General features: G+C 42.6%; 1 protein-coding gene across 3 annotated transcripts in view; it reads left to right on the forward strand.

Moving 5' to 3' along the window:
* Positions 1-17,692, forward strand: part of LRRC69 (leucine rich repeat containing 69) — a 72,300-nt gene that overhangs the window by 17,005 nt on the left and 37,603 nt on the right. For all 3 annotated transcript variants that reach the window (XM_069731600.1, XM_069731599.1, XM_069731598.1), the window contains exon 3: positions 1,512-1,584. In XM_069731600.1, coding sequence (XP_069587701.1) covers positions 1,512-1,584 — 73 coding nt within the window. The remainder of the gene's footprint in view (positions 1-1,511; positions 1,585-17,692) is intronic.

Raw genomic sequence — 17,692 nt, forward strand, 5'->3', positions numbered from 1 at the left:
CCCCCATAGCACCCCTATACACAGTATGATGAGCCCACGGTTCCCCTATACACAGTATAATGCCCCCATAGCACCCTTATACAAAGTATGATGGGCTCATGGTTCCCCTATACACAGTATAATGCCCCCATAGCACCCCTATACACAGTATGATGAGCCCACGGTTCCCCTATACACAGTATAATGCTCCCATAGCACCCCTATACACAGTATGATGAGCCCATGGTTCCCCTATACACAGTATAATGCCCCCATAGCACCCTGATACACAGTATGATGGGCCCATGGTTCCCCTATACACAGTATAGTACACTTCTCCCTCAAAACACAGTATAATGATCACCACTGTAGTCCTCACACTGTACAATGGACTCCACACTTTAAAATTGTCCTTGCGATGGACCCTTCAGTAGTCCCTACACTTTGAGAGCCCCCACAGTAGCCCCCAAAATGGATAATGCCTCCCACATTATCTGCCACACTATATAATGGACAGCACAGTAGCACCAGAACAGTATAATGGCCCCCACAATTTGAGGATGCCCCACAGTAGTGCCTACAATGTATGAGGGGCCCCCTCCCCCACTGTACGATGGCCCCAGTCACAGGTTTTACTTTAAATAAAATCATCATATGCTCACCTAATCCAGGATTTTGATGATTCCACTGAGCATACGCACAGGATAGTCATAGGCTCAGCGCGGCATGATGATATCACTGTCCCGGGACTCTGATGTCCTGGCATGCGTCATTGCTTTGGCCACGGCGTCATCCTACCATTCTGTAGACCGCAGCCTTAAAGCGACCTGTGGTCTTCAGAACGAAGAGCGGTACTGCAGGGCAGTGGCTCCAGGTGGGCGACCGCACCCTCTGCCCACTCTTAGGTACGCTACTGTATAAGCATTACTATGAGCTTAATGACTGGCTGCAGCGGTGATGTGCACTGTACTCATGACATCACCATTGCATCTAGTAAACAGACAGTCCTGCAGTATTGGAACCAGGGAGGGTGGGTAACATCTGATTGGCCAAAACTTGTAAGTGCAAAATTCCCTTAAGCATTCAAACATTCTCCTTATCATACCCGCTCACATTAACGAGGCAAAAGATGAAACTTTGGACTCCGTTTGACCTGCTTAACTGTGCGGTTCATTTTTTTGTCATACTCAACAGCTTGACACCATTTCATCTTTTTGACTACTGTTACCCAATAAATTATGGGCCACTTTGAAATCAACCATGTGCTCTAGGGCGTTGGCTACAATTGGCCCATGTGCGGTCCGCCGGGGACAAGGTCTGAGAACAGGAACGTCTGAACGAATATATCGTTAAGCTGTACAATTAATGTTCATGAAATCCAGTACTATAAAGCACATCGGTGGCTTGTAAAAGTACAGTCAGTAAAATTAGATGTTGTGGCCTCACAAGTAGTACACTGATGATTATTATTCCAAATATGCCAACTCCTGCTGATAATATTATTTTTCATTTATTTTCTTTAAATGAACAAGATGGATTACAAAATCTGATCTGTCTGAATCTGAACCATAACCTCATTGAGAGTCTTCCTGCGGAAATTCAGAAGTAAGTACCGTCAGTTAGCTGGTCAGCATGTGAAAGTCAAAGTTTCTTACCTTTTGATATTCCTAGTGATTAGTTACTATATTTTAAGGCCTCCTTCACAGGGCCATGTTTCCAGTACTTGTTGTAGTATTTTTTTTTTTTTCACGAATACCACACGTACCCATTAGAACCAGTGGGGCTGCTCTTATATCCGAATTTTTACATGGACCATGAGACATGTCCTTTTTTTTTATGGCAACATGAATGACGAGGGCCAGTACCAGTCTAAGAGTCCATGAAAAACAGCACACGGATGGTATCTGTGTGCTCTGCGTGTGCTGTATGTGCCTGTAAGACCTTGCTGAGAGAGAGATGATAGATAGACAGATTTCCGTGAGTTATATAATTATTGCCGTGCCTGTGTAGCTTACTGTACATGTATTAAGCAAATAAATACAGTAAATGTAAAAAATGATGTGGGCTCCCCCCCATTTTTGATAATCAGCACAGGTAAAGTAGACAGCTGTGAGTTTATATTATCAGGCTGGGAAGGTCCATGGTTGTTGGGTATCACATTAGTTTCCCCAATTCTGGCGCTTTACCTCAGCTTTTCCTGATTGCACTGGTACATCGGCAATCGAGGTAATAGGGCTTGGGGTTTATGTCAGCCATGATTTATCAAAAATCACAGCTGGCATCAAGCCCTGGTGCTAGTAATGGAGAGGTGTCTATGAAAAAAAAAAAAACACACATAAAAATACTTTATTTGAATAAACACTCCCTCACACTTTCCCTGGTTTACCAATCTATAAAAAAACATGCAGGTCCTCTGAAGTCCACCTAATCCATATGAAAATCATAAAAGAGAGAAATTACAACAATACACCAATTATTTTTTAAAAAAGGTTCCCACCTAGATCCAATGTAGTCCAGTGTTCCTCAAAAGAATAAAGCTGTCTAAGCACCTAGAAAACACCAAGAATGGCATAAAAATGAAATAGAACAAATTCTTGACCTGCTGTTGATTAGTTAATTCTGCCTCCCAAAGATAGTAGTAAGGCTTGGCTCACATTTATTCTGCGCTCTATGCTGAGTGCTTACATTCAGGTTTCCATGTAAATCTCCAAAATACGTGGTTAAGATGGAACCTCCTGCAGAAGATTCCCTATAATGAGGCAGATGGAAGCACTGTGGATGCTGTCTGGCCTATGATCTGGCGATTTACGTCTTTTTAAACATACTTAAAATTACGGTCCACCACAGTTTTGTGCACCTCTGAAAAGAAGGAGACCACTGAACAAAGGCCAGACGCAGTAACTTTGCTGCCTCATTATAGGGAAAGGATCTGTCATGGCTAGTGATGGGCGAACCCCTGGATGTTTGGGTTCAGCCGAACAGCTAAAAAAAAGTTTGGTTCAGGTATGAGAACAGTACCTGAACCCGAAGTAGGACCCCATTCAAATGAATGGGGGACCCGAACAGCCATTGTTTGCCACGCTGTCATCTTCATGACAGTGTGGGAAACACTGTTTCTGATCGGCTGTAAGATTATTACCACTGGTCAGGGAGCTGTGGTTCCCACGCCGTGAGAGGACAGCGTGAGCCACCAGCTGGGTCCAGAGGTAAAAAGTTAACTCCAGTCACAGGCATCTGCTGATGGGAATACTACTCCAATTAGCCTACACCTTCTGTCGCTGATAATATAGAGAGCAGGCGGTGGCTGGTGGGAGTATTCATCAGCCAGCGCCTGCGCTATATAAATAAATAAATAAAATGATGTGAGGTCTCAGCTTTATCATGACTGGTTATCAACAATACAGGGGTCCCCATGCCGTACTTTAACATTATTTAAATAAATATTAATTAAAAAAACAGTATTGGGTTCTCCCGATTTTTGACAAGTCAAGCTAAAGCAGACAAGCTAGGCGCTGTTATTCTCAGACTCGTAGAGGCCATGGATGTTGCCTCCCCCCAGCATAAAAATAGCAGCCCTCATCCGCCTCCAAAAAAGCCGCATCTGTCGCTTTGTCCTGTGGTGATAGCAAGTGGGCTAATATTTGTGGAGTTGATGCCACCTTTGTATTGTCAGGTGATATCAAGCCCACAGATTAGTATCCATTACTAATACCATTTTCATATTGTACATAAACATATAGCCAGAATAAAGTCCTTTATGTGACATAAAAATACACACCATTTTACTTTATTTAAAAATAAAAAAACAAAGTTATACTCGCCTTATGCCCATTCCATTAAAGCCCTCATCCCCTGTAAAAAAAAAAAAAAAAAAAATCTTAAAAAAAACAACAATAATACTCACCTAACGCCCCTTCCATTGTCTCATGGGAAAAAACAAAATTAACAAACGACCATATCCCTCACATGTCCGACATACTGTCCGTTGCTGTAATCCATGTCTGCGATAAGTAGTTTTTAACCTGGATAATGCCAAGATGCTACTGTCCAGTATGAAAACAATGAGAGAACGAGCTGCTGCGAGCTCACCATCCGTGACTAGTGGTGATGTTGACGAGGTTATCGCAGATCACTGAGTTGCGTTCCCAGCTCACTTCACTGAAGGGCCGATGAACTGCCGTGACATAAGTGAGATAACCACTAGTACTGTGAGAAAAAGTCTCACAGTGCAGCTCTGAGCTCAGTGAGTTCACCATGAGAAAATTCTTACGGTGAACAGTGATGAACTGACTGAGCTTGGCGCTACATCAAGAGACTTTTTCACACAGTGCTAGCAGTGATCTCACTGAGGTCACCGCAGTTCATTGGCCCGACTCACAGTAAAGTGAGCTCAGAATGCAACTAAGTGACCTGCGGTAATCTCGATGATGTTACCGCTAGTCACGCAGCAGCTCATTCTCCCATGGTTTTCAGCCTTGGCGGTCTCACCTTGGCACCGTCCAAGTTGAAAACCACTTATCGCAGACATGGATTACGTTGTTTGTTATTTTTGTTTTTTACAGGAGACCAGGGCTTCAATGGAATGGGTGTTAGGTGAGTATTATTGTTTATGATTTTTTATTTTTTACAGGGGACAAAATCTTCATTGGAATGGGCATAAGAGGAGTATAAACTTGTTTGTTACTTTTAAATAAATTTGTAAAACAGGGTGTGAATTTTTATTTCAAATAAAGGACTTTATTCTTGCTTTGTGTTTATTTACAATATGACTATGGGATTAGTAACAGATAGGCGTCTTATAGACATCTCTCCATTACTAACCCTTGGGCTTGATGTTATCTAAAAATACAAAGGTGACATCAACCCAACAAATATTACCCCACTTGCCAGCGCCACAGGACAAGTGGGAAGAGCCGGGCAAAGTACCAGAATTGGCACATCTAATAGATGTGAATTTTCTAGGGTGGCTGCAGGCTGCTATTTTTTGGCTAGGGGGCAATGTCCATGGCCCCTTACCAGCCTGAGAATACCAGCACCCAGCTGTCTGCTTTAGCTTAGCTGGTTGTCAAAAAATGAGGAGGACCCAACCCTGTTTTTTTTAAATTAAATATATTTTTAAAAAAGCGGCCTGGGGACCCCTCTATTCTTTATAACCAGCCATGATAAATCTGAAAACTGAGGGTTACAGCCCGCAGCTGTCAGTTTTGCCATGCTGATTATCAAAAATTAAGGGGAACCCATGCCATTAAAAAAAAAATGTATTTATAGTGCAGGTGCTGGCTGATGGATACTCCCATTAGCCACTGCCTGCTCTTGCTGTTATCAGCTGACGCCTGTGACCAAAGGTAAACTTTTTACCACCGGTCATAGCTGCTGGCTCACACTGTCATCTGACATCGTGGGAACAGCAGTGCTCTTATCACTGATCAGAGCTGCCGGTGTTCGGGTGCCGAATCCAAACAGTAAGGGTATGTGCACACGTTCAGGTTTTTTCATGATAAAAACTCTATAAAAAGGCATAAAAAAGCCTACGCATCCTATCATTTAGAATGCATTCTGCAATTTTTGTGCACATGATGCGTTTTTTTCCGCAAAAAAAACACATCACGGGGAAAAAAAGCAGCATGTTCATTAATTTTGCGGATTTTTAACATTTTTCCCGCTATATAATGCATTGGGAAAAACGCACAAAAAACGCATCAAAAAAGCATCAAAAACGCAAAAAAACGCATGCGGATTTCTGGCAGAAATGTCCGGTTTTTGTCAGGAAATTTCTGTTAGAAAATACTGACGTGTGCACATACCCTAACACGCAATTCCTGGAGAATTCTGTGCCCAAACAGTAGGTGTTCGGTACAGACCCCAAACTTTAATGTTCAGGTTCACGCATCTCTAGTCAGGGCTTTCATCAGAATCACGTTAATTGGAGATTTCTATGGAAACTCTGATGTAAATGCTCAACGTAGAGCGCAGGATAAATGTGATCCCACATATTTTCTAAAATTTTCTTAACAAAAGCCTCAACTCAGTTCACAAACAAGTCCACACTAAGGTCCATCATCTGCTAATGAAAATATAGGGGGTTTCCACATTACTGGTAGCACAAAGGCTCTGGAAAAGTGAAATGGCTCCTCACCCCCCAAAAGAAATTAAGCAAATTCTACAGTAGGCCTAAACCACATATTTGACATTTCTGTAGTGATGAGAGCCTGCTTAATTTATGGGCGCATGTCTCTAGAAGAACGAGGTGGGCATAATGTATGGGCACTACAACATACTGGGTACTACAATGGCAGTATGCAATTTTCCCTCAACAACATTCATTGATGCTTGGTTCTGGATGTTTCTGGGCTCTGTTGTCCATAAAATATTCTAGGAAATCTGTGCTCCAGGAGGCAAATAGCACTGCGTCCATCCCGAGTATCGCCATGTGGCTAAGCAATACTGTACAGCCACATATGGGGTATTCCAACATTCACGAGAAATTTTGGTGCCATTTTTACCCATCTCCCAGTGTGAAAATGTAAAATCTGAGGCTAAAACAAAATTTTTGTGGTAAAAAAGTGATTATTTTTTCTTCTCTGCCCAATGATATAAAATTCTTTAAGGCACAAAAATAAAAATAGTCTGGGTGAAATGGTGGATGAGGATGAGGAAAAAGCCAATATGCTAAATGACTTTTTTTCATCAGTATTTACACAAGAAAATCCTATGGCAGACAATATGATCAGTGATAAAAATTCCCCATTAAATGTCACCTGCTGAACCCAGTAGGAAGTACGGCGGCGTAAAAAAAAAATCACTAAAATTGAGACATCTTCGGGCCCGAATGGGATACACCCCTGAGTACTGCAGGAATTAAGTACAGTCATTGATAGACCATTATATTTAATCTTTAACCCCTTTCTGCCATTGGACGTACTATTCCGTCCATGTGGGGTGGGACCTAATTCCCAAGGACGGAATAGTACGTCCAGCGCGATCGGCCTATCGCAGCTGACATCCGGCACTATGTGCCAGGAGCGGTCACGGACCGCCCCCGGCACATTAACCCCCGGCACACCGCGATCAAACATGACCTCGGTGTGCCGGCGGTATAGGGAAGCATCGCGCAGGGAGGGGGCTCCCTGTGGGCTTCCCTGAGTCCCCCGCAGCAACGCGATGTGATCGCGTTGCTGCGAGGGTATCTTTCCCCCCCTCCCTGCAGCAGGCCCGGATCCAAAATGGCCACGGCATCCGGGTCCTGCAGGGAGGGAGGTGGCTTACCAAGTGCCTGCTCAGAGCAAGCGCTTGGTAAGCCTGCAGCGCTGTAAGTCAGATCGCTGATCTGACAGAGTGCTGTGCAAACTGTCAGATCAGCGATCTGTGATGTCCCACCCCCCCCCCCCCCCCGGGACAAAGTTAAAAAAAAAATTTCCACATGTGTAAAAAAAAAAAAAAAAAAATCCTAAATAAAGAAAAAAATATATATATTATTCCCATAAATACATTTCTTTACCTAAATAAAAAAAACAATAAAAGTACACATATTTAGTATCGCCGGGTCCGTAACGACCCATCCTATAAAACTGTCCCACTAGTTAACCCCTTCAGTAAACACCGTAATAAAAAAAAAAAAAAAAGAGGCAAAAAACAACGCTTTATTATCATACCGCCGAACAAAAAGTGGAATAACACGCGATCAAAAAGACAGATATAGATAACCATGGTACCGCTGAAAGCGTCATCTTGTCCCGCAAAAAACGAGCCACGATACAGCATCATCAGCAAAAAAATAAAAAAGTTATAGTCCTCAGAATAAAGCGATGCAAAAATAATTATTTTTTCTATAAAATAGTTTTTATCGTATAAAAGCATAAAAGCACCAAAACATTAAAAAATGATATAAATGAGGTGTCGCTGTAATCGTACTGACCCGAAGAATAAAACTGCTTTATCAATTTTACCAAACGCGGAACGGTATAAACGCCTCCCCCAAAAGAAATTCATGAATAGCTGGTTTTTGGTCATTCTGCCTCACAAAAATCGGAATAAAAAGCGATTAAAAAATGTCACGTGCCCGAAAATGTTACCAATAAAAACGTCAACTCGTCCCGCAAAAAACAAAATCTCACATGACTCTGTGGACCAAAATATGGAAAAATTATAGCTCTCAAAATGTGGTAACGCAAAAAATATTTTTTGCAATAAAAAGCGTCTTTCAGTGTGTGACGGCTGCCAATCATAAAAATCAGCTAAAAAACCCGCTATAAAAGTAAATCAAACCCCCCTTCATCACCCCCTTAGTTAGGGAAAAATTTAAAAAAATGTATTTATTTCCATTTTCCCGTTAGGGTTAGGGTTAGGGCTATGGTTAGGGCTAGGGTTAAGGCTACAGTTAGGGTTGGGGCTAAAGTTAGGGTTGGTGCTAAAATTAGGGTTAGGGTTTGGATTACATTTACGGTTGTTAATAGGGGTGGGATTAGGGTTAGAGGTGTGGTTAGGGTTACCGTTGGGATTAGGGTTAGGGGTGTGTTTGGATTAGGGTTTCAGTTATAATTGGGGGGATTCCACTGTTTAGAATACCAAATTCAAATAACTAAAGGGTATAAATAAACTAGTATAAATCATAAACCTACCCTATAAAACCAATTTTTATTATAATTCAACAATAAAACCAATAGATAGGTTACACAAAACCAAAAAAAACACAGTGAAATGACAAACAATCCCAAACATGGGATGTTAGGGGAATCCCTAGTACCGTACCTAAGCTGTCACCTTCCTATCAGCGGGGGTTGGCACCCTATGGGAAGCGTATTGGCGCCCCCGCTCAGCGACGGCTACCCCTAGAGGCCCTAATGATACCATGAGCCATAACCCTCCCCAGATAGGGAATAAGGGGCACCTCTAAGGCTAAACAGAGATCACTCCTACAACACTAGGGATAACCCTAATCCCCCAATGCAAATACCCATTAAAAACAGTATGATAAACACAATCGTATTGGTGGTATTATTGTGCATCTAGATCTAGCCACATGACCCCAAAATGGTAACCAGAGAAAGACACAACTTATATCAATCAGCTTATATCAATGGTTAACCCTTTAGGCCGACAAGTACCACAACCTCATATGTAGTATTAGTGACACAGGTTTGCTGCAGTCAAAAACCCTGCACACATGGCCCTTCAAAACATATATATATGGGCACTGATTAACAAATGAATGTAAGTTGGTACTCATCCATGCACATCCACCCGCCACTTCCGCCTCAACGCGTTTCGCCCCTCTGGCTCATCAGGAGGCTCGATGTAAAGAAAGTGTCCCGATTTTGATATGATGCTTACCGCTATATTAAATCACCTCCATTTAAGAGAGACGGAGCCTATGGAGGATTTTTATTCAAGGATACAATACAACAATATGTATGGCCCCAAAACACAGGGGGCTGAATTTCTTACAGTCCAGTACTAGACTTATTGGCTTTTCCATATCTCCAAATAAACAGCCCAGGAAATACACAGCAATGAGGTTGAAGAGACGTCCCAGCCCTACAGGAAGCATGCAAACGACATTACTTCATTAAGCCCTTTGGGCACCATTGAGTCCAATCTGAATGTCCATTCACATTCTCTCTTAAGAATGGACTTATCCCAATTGCCTCCTCTGCAATTGTTCTTTACAACCTCAATGATCATAAAATTGATATTGTAAAGTTGGTCACCATGGACCAATCTCATATGTTTAGCCAAGGGGGTATCCCTATCATTCCTTATGTCCCCCATGTGTTCCCCCACTCTTCTACGGAATTCACGTTTTGTTTTTCCTACGTAGTCCTTTGGGCAGGGTCAAGTGGCCTTATAGACAACACCAGTTGTTTTGCAATTAGAGAAGTCCCTTTGATAAAATTTTTTATTCGTGGATGAACTTTCAAAGAATTTATTTGGTTTCATCCATTTACACATTTGACAGTGACCACGCCGAAAGAAACCACATGGCTTTCTGTCAAGCCAGGTCCCCTCTGCTACAGGTTTTTTATAGTGACTATGCACCAACAGATCTTTAATGGACCTTCCCTTACGAAAAGTGATATTAGGACGCTCACCTATACAGTCTCTCAGGTCCGGGTCCATTTTTAATATGTACCAGTGTTTACTGATGACATTCCTCACACTCTGATGTTGAAACGCGTTTCGCCCCTCTGGCTCATCAGGAGGCTCGATGTAAAGAAAGTATCCCGATTTTGATATGAGCATCATATCAAAATCGGGACACTTTCTTTACATCGAGCCTCCTGATGAGCCAGAGGGGCGAAACGCGTTTCAACATCAGAGTGTGAGGAATGTCATCATCACATCAAGGGCACGCCGGGTTTTTTCTGCGTTCCAGCCGGCGCATGAGCAGTGGGATGTTTCCCATAATACAGTGCGGGTACGTCACTTCCGGTCAGACGCGGCGGAAGTGTAACGGACAGGATAGGAGAGCGGTACTATTTAAATGGAGGTGATTTAATATAGCGGTAAGCATCATATCAAAATCGGGACACTTTCTTTGCATCGAGCCTCCTGATGAGCCAGAGGGGCAAAACGCGTTGAGGCGGAAGTGGCGGGTGGATGTGCATGGATGAGTACCAACTTACATTCATTTGTTAATCAGTGCCCATATATATATGTTTTGAAGGGCCATGTGTGCAGGGTTTTTGACTGCAGCAAACCTGTGTCACTAATACTACATATGAGGTTGTGGTACTTGTCGGCCTAAAGGGTTAACCATTGATATAAGCTGATTGATATAAGTTGTGTCTTTCTCTGGTTACCATTTTGGGGTCATGTGGCTAGATCTAGATGCACAATAATACCACCAATACGCCGATTGTGTTCATCATACTGTTTTTAATGGGTATTTGCATTGGGGGATTAGGGTTATCCCTAGTGTTGTAGGAGTGATCTCTGTTTAGCCTTAGAGGTGCCCCTTATTCCCTATCTGGGGAGGGTTATGGCTCATGGTATCATTAGGGCCTCTAGGGGTAGCCGTCGCTGAGCGGGGGCGCCAATACGCTTCCCATAGGGTGCCAACCCCCGCTGATAGGAAGGTGACAGCTTAGGTACGGTACTAGGGATTCCCCTAACATCCCATGTTTGGGATTGTTTGTCATTTCACGGTGTTTTTTTTGGTTTTGTGTAACCTATCTATTGGTTTTATTGTTGAATTATAATAAAAATTGGTTTTATAGGGTAGGTTTATGATTTATACGGGATTCCACTGTTTAGGCACATCAGGGGCTCACCAAATGCGACATGGCGTCCGATCTCAATTCCAGCCAATTCTGCGTTGAAAAAGTAAAACAGTGCTCCTTCCCTTCCGAGCTCTCCCGTGTGCCCAAACAGGGGTTTACCCCAATATACGGGGTATCAGCGTACTCAGGACAAATTGGACAACAACCTTTGGGGTCCAATTTCTCCTGTTACCCTCGGGAAAATACAAAACTGGGGGCTAAAAAATAATTTTTGTGGGAAAAAAATGTTTGTTTTATTTTTACGGCTCTGCATTATAAACTTCTGTGAAGCCCTTGGTGGGTCAAAGTGCCTACCACACATCTAGATAAGTTCCTTAGGGGGTCTATTTTCCAAAAAGGTGTCACTTGTGGGGGGTTTCAATGTTTAGGCACATCAGTGGCTCTCCAAACGCAATGTGGCATCCCATCTCAATTCCAGTCAATTTTGCATTGAAAAGTCAAACGGCGCTCCTTCCCTTCCGAGCTCTCCCATGCGCCCAAACAGTGGTTTACCCCCACATATGGGGTATCAGCGTACTCAGGACAAATTGTACAACACCTTTTGGGGTCCAATTTCTTCTCTTACCCTTGGGAAAATAAAAAATTTGGGGCGAAAAAATAATTTTTGTGTAATTTTTGGATTTTTTATTTTTACAGTTCTGCATTATAAACTTCTGTGAAGCACTCGGTGGGTTAAAGTGCTCACCACACCTCTAGATAAGTTCCTTAGAGGGTCTACTTTCCAAAATGGTGTTGCTTGTGGGGGGTTTCAATGTTTAGGCACATCAGTGGCTCTCCAAATGCAACATGGCGTCCCATCTCAATTCCAGTCAATTTTGCATTGAAAAGTCAAATGGCGCTCCTTCGCTTCCGAGCTCTGTCATGCGCCCAAACAGTGGTTTACCCCCACATATGGGGTATCGGCGTACTCAGGACAAATTGTACAGCACCTTTTTGGGTCCATTTTCTCCTGTAACCCTTGGTAAAATAAAACAAATTGGAGCTGAAGTGAATTTTTTGTGAAAAAAAGTTAAATGTTCATTTTTATTTAAACATTCCAAAAATTCCTGTGAAACACCTGAAGGGTTAATAAACTTCTTGAATGTCGTTTTGAGCACCTTGAGGGGTGCAGATTTTAGAATGGTGTCACACTTGAGTATTTTCTATCATATAGACCCCTCAAAATGACTTCAAATGTGATGTGGTCCCTAAAAAAAAAAATGGTGTTGTAAAAATGAGAAATTGCTGGTCAAATTTTAACCCTTATAACTCCCTAACAAACAAAAAAAAAATGTTGGTTCCAAAATTGTGCTGATGTAAAGTGGACATGTGGGAAATGTTACTTATCAAGTATTTTGTGTGACATATCTTTTTGATTTAATTGCATAAAAATTCAAAGTTGGAAAATTGGAAAATTTTCAAAATTTTTGCCAAATTTCCGTTTTTTCACCAATAAACGCAGGTAATATCAAAGAAATTTTATCACTATCATGAAGTACAATATGTCCCGAGAAAACAATGTCAGAATCATCAGGATCCGTTGAAGCGTTCCAGAGTTATAACCTCATAAAGGGACAGTGGTCAGAATTGTAAAAATTGGCCTTGTCATTAACGTGCAAACCACCCTTGGGGGTAAAGGGGTTAAAGACTCCATAATAACAGGGTCTGTACCACAGGACTGGCGTATAGCAAATGTGGTGCCAATATTCAAAAAGGGGAGAAAAACTGAACTCTGAAATTATAGGCCAGTAAGCTTAACCTCTACTGTGGGTAAAATCCTGGAGGGCATTCTGGAGGGATAGAAAAAAATCGGCTATAAGCCGCAGCCAGCTCACCAACCAGACCATAGATAATTGAGCACGGAGATTCGTCCAGACCAAGACGCCAAGCAATTGCAGTATACGAAAACGTGGAAACTCCAGCTCCAATAAAATGGCAAAATTCTTTATTAGTCCAACTTCATTAAAACGGACATCCTTACAGAGTAAACAGGGCGCAGGTGGTTACATGAATATAGGCAACGCGTTTCGATCACACAGGATCTTATTCATGCCCATATAAAACCCACATTCAGTCTTGCTTATATAGAAAAAAATGGACCTATCACACACTATCAGAATCACATGATAAATAGAAAGGTCCTGCAGATCGCAACTACATGCATTTTATCACAAGACAGAATGGAAAGGTACAATAAAAATACATATAAAGAATACATATATAAAATATCAAACGTAGTGATATAAATGTCATTCCTTTTGTTCTAACCTTCAAAAAAAAACAAAAAAAACAGGTATACAGACAATCTAGCAGAGTCACATGATAAATGAAAAGGTCCTACAGATCGCGACTGCATGCATTTTATCGCACAACAGAATGGAAAGATGCACTAAAAATACACATAGAAAATACATATGAAAGATATCAGCAATAGTGGTATGAAATTTCATTCCTTTTGTTCAAACCTACAGGGAAACGGGTGTTTAAATTGTACATCCAAAAGGCTTCTCTGGTTAATAACCGCCTTTTTATATCACCCCCACGACTATGTGAGTAAACTTTCTCAATACCCTGAACTTTTAAGGTTGTGATATCCCCCCTATGTACTGTACTAAAATGTTTAGAAACCATGGATACATTCCTAGTAGTAAAGTTAGCAATATTAGCATCCCTAATATGTTCTGTGATGCGCGTTTTTAATTTACGTGTTGTGCAGCCTATATACGATAGTTGGCAGGCTGTACATTCTACTTTGTATACTACATTTTTTGTATGACAATTAATAAAATTGTTTATTTTATAATTTTTATTTTTTTCTGAGTTGGTGAAAGTGTTCCCAGTTAGAGAATGTGCACACGTACTGCACGCTGTAGTGCCACATTTAAAGAAACCCTTGTATTCTAACCATGTGTTCATTTTTGGTTTAGCTGTGATTGTATTTGAAGCAATAATGTCCCCAATAGTTTGAGCTTTTCTGGCTACCACATTGACCCCATCTTTTAAGATATCCATAAGAATATGATCCTCATACAAGATGGGTAATCTTTTTTTGATAATATTCCTAATTTGTCCAAACTGGGAGCTATACTGAAGACACACATGAGGCTTATTATTATAATTACGTCTCGCAGAAAAGCCGGATTACGTACCGGTAATGCTCTTTTAATGAGCCACAACAGCACCCACTTTGAGAGAGGGACCCGCCCATAGGAACAGGAAACCTACAGAGATAAAAGGGCGGTCCCCCTCTCCTCCTCAGTTGTTTTTCAGAGTACGAGAGGAACCGCCGTTGTTAAAATTAGTGTACATCCTTAATTACAAGTATATCTTATATCTATAATCACCCATGCGAATATAAAACATACATATCTACTAGGGTGGGAAGTGACAGGGTGCTGTCGTGGCTCATTAAAAGAGCATTACCGGTACGTAATCCAGCTTTTTACCCTTCGCCACGACAGCACCCACTTTGAGAGACTTTCAGAGAACCTTCACATGGGTGGGATTACCGTACTAAGGACGGCTCTCCCGAATGCCAAGTCAGAGGTGGAAGCAGATTTTATTAGACGGAGAATCCACTGATTTGATGTTATCTCTTCCCATTTATGATAAAAAAACTTCAGTCTGCCACCAACTGGGATCTCATTACTGGTAGTATCGCCCCCGCCTAGATGTTTCGGGGTTACTATATAAGGCACCTTTTGGTTTGGTTTCTTTTGATTCCCAGCGGTCTTTTTGTGGCTCATACGGCCTTCTTCTATTGAATGGCCGTCTTCTAAACGCTCTCCTGTAAGAAGGAAGAAACTGTTTAGGGAAGCCTTTCCTTCTCTCTCCAGCTTTGTTAAGTAGGTCATCTAGGACCTTTCCGAACAAGAACTCACCCTGGCATGGGATTGAACATAATCTGGTCTTTGATTGTGCATCTCCCTTCCATCCTTTGAGCCAAAGGGCACGCCGGGCTGCATTGACCAGACCTGCTGACCTCGCTGCTAAACGGTGGGAGTCCGCTGAAGCGTCAGCTAAGAATGCCATGGCACTTTTAATCAGTGGCAAGGCTTGGAGAATTTTATCTCTTGAGACCTTGCCCTTTACTTGTTGCTCCAGTTGGTCTACCCAGACTAATAGGGACCTGGCTGTGCACGTGCCTGATATGGCCGGTTTGAAAGCTCCTGTATTCGTCTCCCAGGATCTTTTCAGGAGAGCCTCTGTTTTGCGGTCTAAGGGATCTAGCAAGATTCCTGCATCCTCCACAGGAAGAGATGACTGTTTCGAGGTGGATGCCACAGCTGCATCCACTTTTGGGACTTTAGACCATACTGCTAAGTCCTCATCGCTAAAGGGGTAACGCCTCTTAGAAGAGGACGGGAGAAACCCCTTCCCCTGTTTGTCCCATTCTTTCTTTACCAGGTCCTTGATGGCAGAGACTACTGGAAACGCTCGTCTCTTTTTATGACCCAGACCTGCAAACATAATATCTTCAGCAGATTTGACTCCTTTAGTGTCTGGGCACCCCATAGTATTTCTGATGAATTTTATAAGGCTGTCAATGCTTTCAACGGAAAAACATGCTCCACCTTCATCTTCAGAGGAACTATGAGATGATTCTGAGGTGTTGGATGAGCGAATTAAGCCCTCTTCAGATTCTGAACTGGGGGTCAGGAGACTGGCGTTTATTATCATGCTTTTTTATGGACTCTGATCCCAGAGACTGTATTTCTTGCCGTATTATGGCTCTAATACTTGTGGCCGTAAGCCTCCTCATCCTGTAAGGTTTGACTTATACAGGACTGACACAGCCTTTTAGGATATGTGTCGGGTAAGGGCTGCGTGCATAGAGCACACTCTTTATGTTTAATTTTATTGGTCTTCTTAGCCTAGGGGAGATCAGAGAAGGAAGGGATCAGCTTATAGGTAGAGGATTTTTTGTAACACTCACCCAGTGAAGCCTTCATTTCCATTATCATACCGGTCTTGGAGGAGGAGACGCTGTGCGGGGTCTGAGTAGCGCTGTATCCGTACTCCTTGATTTACTTCTGTGAGTGTCAGATCCATCCATGGAACGACCACTCTTTTTCGCTGAAGATTTAGAACTTTTAGCGCTGCTTTTATCAGCGCTATCGCGTTCCACTACCAGTGGAAGCTCACTCTCTGCCGGGAATGACATGTTGAGCACCAGCTCTGCGTCCCGGCCTCACATTTGAATTGCGCGGCTCCCAGCAGCGCGCCGCCCACCGCGAACCGGAAGTGCTCCAACCACTTCCGGTTCAATTGAAGCAGCGCAGACTTACTTGCGCGTCAGGGTCGGCGCCGCTCCTAGAACGTCCGGAACCGGCCCCCATGCACACGCTCCCTCCGAAGGCCGGACTTCCATGCCCGGAACCTGCAGGCCAGTACCCAGACGAGGGGGGAGGCTGCATGCAGTGGCTCCCCCGCCGCTGCTTCTGATGCCGCAGCCCCTGCTGTCACCGAGAGAACCACACAGGCGGGTGCATAGGCTCAGGTAGGAAAGAAAGCGGAGGTGCTCCAACCACCTCCATCTGTAGGTATTCCAGGGATTTCCGATAGGAACAGGAAACCAACTGAGGAGGAGAGGGGGACCGCCCTTTTATCTCTGTAGGTTTCCTGTTCCTATGGGCGGGTCCCTCTCTCAAAGTGGGTGCTGTCGTGGCGAAGGGTAAAAGGTTGTTTCTATTTGATGTCAGTAAATCATCTCTACATTTTTTATTCACTATTTCTGTGGCTCTATTTAACGACCAATGTGGATATTTACGGGCACTAATCTTTTTCTTCAATTCCCTAAATTCCCTTAATCTATCTTCTTCCTTGTTGCAATTGCGTTTGGATCTAATAAATTCGCCAACCGGTATGGCTTTTATTGTATGGGCTGGATGACTGCTAGCAGCATGTAAGATGGTGTTCCCACTTACCGGTTTAATATGCGTTTTACTTGCAATAAATTCATCCTTTGTGCCAGAGAGATCAAGATCCAAAAAATAAATATTTTGTGGGTCCCAGACATGTGTAAATTTTATACCGAAATCATTAGCATTGATATACTCCACAAATCCCGGTATGGCAGACACATCGCCCCCCCCAAATAATGAGGGTGTCATCGATGTATCTGCCATACCAGGAGATGCAATCAATAAATGGGTTATTGGCCGAATAAATATATTCTTGTTGTCAAAAGGCCATAGTAAGGTTTGCCAAGGATGGGGAATATTTAGCCCCCATAGGAACTCCTGATGTCTGTACATATATCTCATCCCCAAACGTGAAAACATTGTGTTTCATAAGAAAAGATATAACCTGCAAACAAAAATCAATCAAATTCTGAGAATATTCTCCATATTCAGTAAGGTGAAATTGTAAAGCTCTTATTGCTACATCATGTGGTATGCTTGTGTACAGAGATACAACATCACAACTGAGCCATGTGTAACTCTGATCCCATT

Source organism: Ranitomeya imitator, chromosome 6, assembly GCF_032444005.1.
Source record: "Ranitomeya imitator isolate aRanImi1 chromosome 6, aRanImi1.pri, whole genome shotgun sequence".
NCBI lineage: Eukaryota > Metazoa > Chordata > Amphibia > Anura > Dendrobatidae > Ranitomeya > Ranitomeya imitator.